Below are 6545 nucleotides of genomic sequence, written 5' to 3'. Positions count from 1 at the left end.
GTTGTTTTGTTGTGTTTTAAGAAGGAGAAATAAGTGTGAAGGAGAACACAAGATCATAAAGCAGTAAGCAGAAGCATGTCTTCTGTCACCTATTTCAGCAATCTTTCTGCTCTCAAACCTGGCTCATAGGGATATTCTTCCTCAAACATGTGCATTCAAGATTCAGCAGAAATTAACACAACATTGTAAAGCAATTATACTCCAATAAAAATGTTAAAAAAAAAAAAGAACACATGGTGTTATGGGGATGGATGGTGGTGATGGCTGCACAACAATGTGAAAGCATTTAATACCACTTGAACTGTACATTTAAAAATGGTAAATTTTATATTATGTTTAACACAATTTAAAAAAGGAAGAAAAGAACATATGATAGACCTAGGTTTTTAATTTTGTGTGAACCCAATCAGGAACTAGAATATAGCCTAGAATAAAGTCCTATACATATAATATATCCTTAGAAAATAGTAGTAATTTGATAATTATTAGCATCCTGATTTAAATTAGTAGATATAGGAGAAAATTTTATTCTGTATGTGACTTGCTATTCGTATGATGGTATACAATCACTTTTGTTTACTTCTCATCAACCATCTTGTACCTTGCAATTTGGGGTTTTAGTCCTCAGCATTAAAATGTTTTTGGTATTTCTTCCTGTTCCAGGACAAAAATCAGAAAAATAAAAGGTAGTTGTTTAATAAATTGCTGTACTTTAAAAAGAAGAAGAAGAAGAAGAAGCTTTTCAATGAAAAGATGTGTGTTAACTGATGTTATGCCTTGTAGTGTTTGCATTTTTTACTCACTTTGGGATGTTAATGGACTCCTTTTATTCACTCAGATTGAAAGATGAGCCGCAGCTCCTCCTCTGAATGATGCTTTATATCTTAGGCTCCTCATCTATAAAATGAATTGTTTGAACAAATTGATCTATAAGTTCCTTTCATTCATTCATTCAGGCAGTTGATCAGCTATTTTTTGAGTTTTCACTACTTGCCAAGCTCGGACCCTATGTCCCTTTCAGGTCTGATGGTCCATGGACACATTCATTCCATATTTATTGAACATTTCCTGAAAGAGAAGCTCTGTGCCACGTACTGGCCAAGAAAGATGAGAGAGGAGCTGAGGGCACTACTGATCCGTAGGCACGGAATGTGTGAACTGGACAGGAACTCATCAAGTCCAGCCCTATCTTTTCACACGTGAGGGAACAGACTCCCCACCAAGGGATATGACTAATTGTTGCCGAAATATCGGCCTCCCTGTGCACCAATGTCGAACAGAAATATGGAGACAGGGATTTTGGAGGAAGAGACAGATGGCTTTATTTTTCTGCTTGGCAGAAAGGAAGACACAGCAGGCTAGTGCCTCAAGAACTGTGCCACCCCCACCCCCACCCCCACCGGCTAGGTAATCAGGGAAGATTTTTTTTTTAATTGGAGTATAATTGCTTTACAATGGTGTGTTAGTTTCTGCTTTATAACAAAGTGAATCAGTTATATATATACATATGTTCCCATATCTCTTCCTTCTTGCATCTCCCTCCCTCCCACCCTCCCTATCCCACCCCTCCAGGCAGTCACAAAGCACCGAGTTGATCTCCCTGTGCTATGCGGCTGCTTCCCACTAGCTATCTACCTTACGTTTGGTAGTGTATATATGTCCATGCCTCTCTCTCGCTTTGTCACAGCTTACCCTTCCCCCTCCCCATATCGTCAAATTCATTCTCTAGTAGGTCTGTGTCTTTATTCCTGTCTTACCCCTAGGTTATTCATGACATCTTTTTTCTTAAATTCCATATATATGTGTTAGTACACGGTATTTGTCTTTCTCTTTCTGACTTACTTCACTCTGTATGACAGACTCTAGGTCTGTCCACCTCATCACAAATAGCTCAATTTCATTTCTTTTTATGGCTGAGTAATATTCCATTGTATATATGTGCCACATCTTTATCCATTCATCCGATGATGGACACTTAGGTTGTTTCCATCTCCGGGCTATTGTAAATAGAGCTGCAATGAACATTTTGGTGCATACCTCTTTTTGAATTATGGTTTTCTCAGGGTATATGCCCAGTAGTGGGATTGCTGGGTCCTATGGTAGTTCTATTTGTAGTTTTTTAAGGAACCTCCGTACTGTTCTCCACAGTGGCTGTATCAATTTACATTCCCACCAATAGTGCAAGAGTGTCCACTTTTCTCCACACCCTCTCCAGCATTTATTGTTTCTAGATTTTTTGTTGATGACCATTCTGACTGGTGTGAGATTTTTATATGTGGGGCTCGCAGTCCTGGGTATAAGATAAGGATCAAAGTAGTAAAGGTCTTTCATTCTTCCTTTCCCTTGCATTATTTCAAAACAGTCCCAGCTGGCGTCAGGCCACCCGGTAATTGGGGTCCAGCAGCCTGGTAATTGAGTCCTTTTGCCTCTGGTTTATTGGCCGGTGACCTTGTTTCTGAAATGCAGATACCACAGGGGTGATTTTTTATGAGAGGCATATAGAATGTAAGCGCTGGGACGTAATAGGGTTAGGAAGTGAGAGGGATGGGATGTAACTCACACAGAATTAGGGGTGATAGGTGCCGAATGTAAATTACATAGTGTCAGGGAGTGAGGTTAGCTTTGTAAAGTACAAATCTAGTTACTACAAATTAGTGACAAAGTAAAACAAGGAGTGATTAACTCTTTCAGGCCAGGTTATGTTTCTTCTCTAGCCTGGTTGCTGTTCCCTTTGTTTTCCTTGCTCTCAAGGAGAAGAAGAAAGAAAACTCTCACTTCTATTTACATTGCAACATAACCCAAAGTCAGGTGCCTGGTTAGAGACAAAGCCAAGAAAAAAACCTGATCTAACTAACTCCAGACCAGTGCTATGGCTATTTCCATTCTAGCATCTCACCAAGAGCCTTTAGGGTGCTTTCAGTGTAAGCCTGCCATTTTGATGTGATTTCTAGGTGACTCTCTCCTTTCCCCTGGCTTGCTGTATTGGACCAAGTCATCTTGAAACTACAAGTTCAAGACCTGTCTCTTTGATAAAGTAAACCCAAGGAATTGTGTCTGTTTTTTCCCTAATCTCACCAGCATCTACAATACCAAACATATACAGGCATTCAATAAACATTAGTTGTACAAATGAATGAATGATCAGTTTGACTCCAAAAAGCTTCTTCTATGGCAGCTATTCAAGTAAAGAAAAAATAATGTAACATAACAGAATGGATTAGAGTATATCATGAGCAAGTAATATTTCTCACAACTTTTATGAGTCATGATATAAAATGTATTTCTTATTATGGGGGTCTCAGTCAAAGAAGTTTGAATGTCCTCTGCTAGAAAATGGAGATGCTTTAATCAGAAACAGGAAATATGGGAAGATGGAGAAGTTTTGGGTTGAGATGGTGAATTGAAATGAAAACTTGTCGCTTCTGAAGTGCAGATGAAGACACTTAGCAGCCAATTGAAATTGAGGTTGTAACAACAGACATGTGAGGCAAGCTTACCCCAATGAGAGTGATGACATATCAAAAGGACAATAGAATAACTGTCAAGGGCAGTACATATGTAAATGCAAAGTTGATTTCACATGTCACACTTGATAATGGTTATAGGAGCCAGAGGAGGAAGGCACAGATTCAGCTAGGGTAGAGAGGGAAGCTTAAAGGACAGGTAGCATGCGAAACAGGTGAGAAAACAAGAGCAAACCAGGCAGGACAAAGAGAAGATGGCCAGAGGCAAGAAAACATACAGAGTTAGTGAGGAAACCACCTTGGCTTGAGCAGACAATTCAGGATATAATCCTGGGAAAAGATTATCATTCATAAAATTTCTGGTGGATTTGGATGTTTGTGGGCCTGGTGTTGTGGCAAGAGCACTGGAAAGAATTAGAAAACTCAATCCTTCATTCAAAAAATCAATTGAGCAGCTCCTGTTGAGTTCCAGGCTCTGTACTAGGCCACTGGTGCCACTGAAGCCTGAACAAGGCCACTGTGACTACACATTACAATTACTTGGGGAGTGTATTAGCTCAGGCCACATAACAAAATACCACAGACTTCTGGTGGCTTATACAACAGAAAGTTATTTTATCACAATTCAGGAGGCTAAAAGTGTGAGATGGAGGTTGGTTTTTTCTGAGGGCTCTCTCCTTGGCTTATAGATGACCTTCTTCTTCTGGTGTCTTCACATGGCCTACCTTCTGTGGTTGTCCATGTCTTAATCTCATCTTATAGGAACCCTAGTCTTATTGGATTAGGGTCTATCCATAAGACCTCATTTTCACTTAATTACTTTTTAAAGGCCCTCACTTCAAATACAATCACATTCTGAGGCACAGGGGTTAGAATTTCAACATATGGATTTTGAAGGGACACAATTCAGTCCATAACAGTAAGTTCTGAAAAAAACAGCAATGCTGGGGCCCCACCATAAACATGATTTCATTGGTCTGAGTGGGGCCTGGCATTGGTACATTTTTAAATCTCCCAGGTGAGCTTTTTCGCAACGGGTTTGCCGCCAGGATACAGGTGTCATGAAAACCACCGCTAAACCTAAACAAAAATGGGAAAGGAGAAGACGCACATCAACATCGTTGTCATTGGACATGTAGATTCGGGGAAGTCCACCACTACTGGCCATCTGATCTACAAATGTGGTGGGATCGACAAGAGAACCATTGAAAAGTTCGAGAAGGAGGCTGCTGAGATGGGGAAGGGCTCCTTTAAGTATGCCTGGGTCTTGGACAAACTGAAAGCTGAATGTGAGCGTGGTATCACCATTGATATATCCCTATGGAAATTCGAGACCAGCAAGTACTATGTGACCATCATTGATGCCCCAGGACACAGAGACTTCATCAAAAACATGATTACAGGCACATCCCAGGCTGACTGTGCTGTCCTGATTGTTGCTGCTGGTGTTGGTGAATTTGAAGCAGGTATTTCCAAGAATGGACAGACCCGTGAGCATGCCCTTCTGGCCTACACTCTGGGTGTGAAACAACTAATTGTTGGAGTTAACAAAATGGATTCCACCGAGCCACCATACAGCCAGAAGAGATATGAGGAAATTGTAAAGGAAGTCAGCACCTACATTAAGAAAATTGGCTACAACCCCGACACGGTAGCATTTGTGCCAATTTCTGGCTGGAATGGTGACAACATGCTGGAGCCAAGTGCTAACATGCCGTGGTTCAAGGGATGGAAAGTCACCCGCAAAGATGGCAATGCCAGTGGAACCACACTGCTTGAAGCTCTGGATTGCATCTTGCCACCAACTCGCCCAACTGACAAACCCTTGCATTTGCCTCTCCAGGACATCTACAAAATTGGTGGTATTGGCACTGTCCCTGTGGGTCGAGTGGAGACTGGTGTTCTCAAACCTGGCATGGTGGTCACCTTTGCTCCAGTCAATGTGACAACTGAAGTGAAGTCTGTTGAAATGCACCACGAAGCTTTGAGTGAAGCCCTTCCTGGGGACAATGTGGGCTTCAATGTCAAGAACGTGTCTGTCAAAGATGTTCGTCGTGGCAATGTAGCTGGTGACAGCAAAAATGACCCACCGATGGAAGCAGCTGACTTCACAGCTCAGGTGATTACCTTGAACCATCCAGGCCAAATCAGTGCTGGCTATGCACCTGTGCTGGATTGTCACACAGCTCACATTGCCTGCAAGTTTGCTGAGCTGAAGGAGAAGATTGATCGTCGTTCTGGGAAAAAGCTGGAAGACAGCCCCAAATTCTTGAAATCTGGTGATGCTGCCATCGTTGATATGGTTCCTGGCAAACCCATGTGTGTTGAAAGCTTCTCTGACTATCCTCCTCTGGGCCGCTTTGCTGTTCGTGACATGAGACAGACGGTTGCTGTGGGTGTCATCAAAGCCGTGGACAAGAAGGCAGCTGGAGCTGGCAAGGTCACCAAGTCTGCCCAGAAAGCTCAGAGGGCTAAATGAATATTATCCCCAATATCTGCCACCCCGGTCTTAATCAGTGGTGGAAGAACGGTCTCAGAACTGTTTGTCTCAATTGGCCATTTAAGTTTAATAGCAAAAGACTGGTTAATGATAACAATGCATCGTAAAACCTTCAGAAGGAAAGGAGAATGTGTTGTGGACCATTTGTTTTGTGTGTGGCAGTTTTAAGTTATTAGTTTTTAAAATCAGTACTTTTTAATGGAAACAACTTGACCAAAAATCTGTCACAGAATTTGAGACCCATTAAAAAAGTTTAATGAGAAAAAAAAAAAATCTCCCAGGTGATTCTAAGGCATGTCCAGCATTAAGAAGCACTAGGTAGGCCCTCAGTGGAGATTCTAGCCCCAGTTCAAGCTAGAAGAATGTGGACCATAGTTTTCCCAGCTATAAAGTGAACCAGCTGGACAAAATAATTTTAAAGTTCCTTTTCAAGATACATGCACCCCAATGCTCATAGCAGTGCTATTTACAATAGCCAAGACATGAGAAATGGAACATTTCCTGCCATATCAGTAAACAAGGATGTCACAGTCATCAGCAATTGCAGCCCTCCAACATGAGCTGGTGAGCCCTGAGGAAAC

General features: G+C 41.6%; 1 protein-coding gene across 1 annotated transcript; it reads left to right on the top strand.

Annotated features, from left to right (window-relative positions):
• Positions 1-4489: 4489 nt before the first annotated feature.
• Positions 4490-6237, top strand: LOC116746009 (elongation factor 1-alpha 1-like). Its single transcript, XM_032617192.1, has one exon. The coding sequence runs from the start codon at positions 4555-4557 to the stop codon at positions 5941-5943; it is 1389 nt and encodes a 462-aa protein (XP_032473083.1). The 5' UTR covers positions 4490-4554; the 3' UTR covers positions 5944-6237.
• The last annotated feature ends 308 nt before the right edge of the window (positions 6238-6545 follow it).

The sequence above is a fragment of the Phocoena sinus genome, chromosome 20, assembly GCF_008692025.1.
Source record: "Phocoena sinus isolate mPhoSin1 chromosome 20, mPhoSin1.pri, whole genome shotgun sequence".
Taxonomy (NCBI): Eukaryota; Metazoa; Chordata; class Mammalia; order Artiodactyla; family Phocoenidae; genus Phocoena; species Phocoena sinus.
This window is presented reverse-complemented; position numbering and strand designations above follow the sequence as displayed.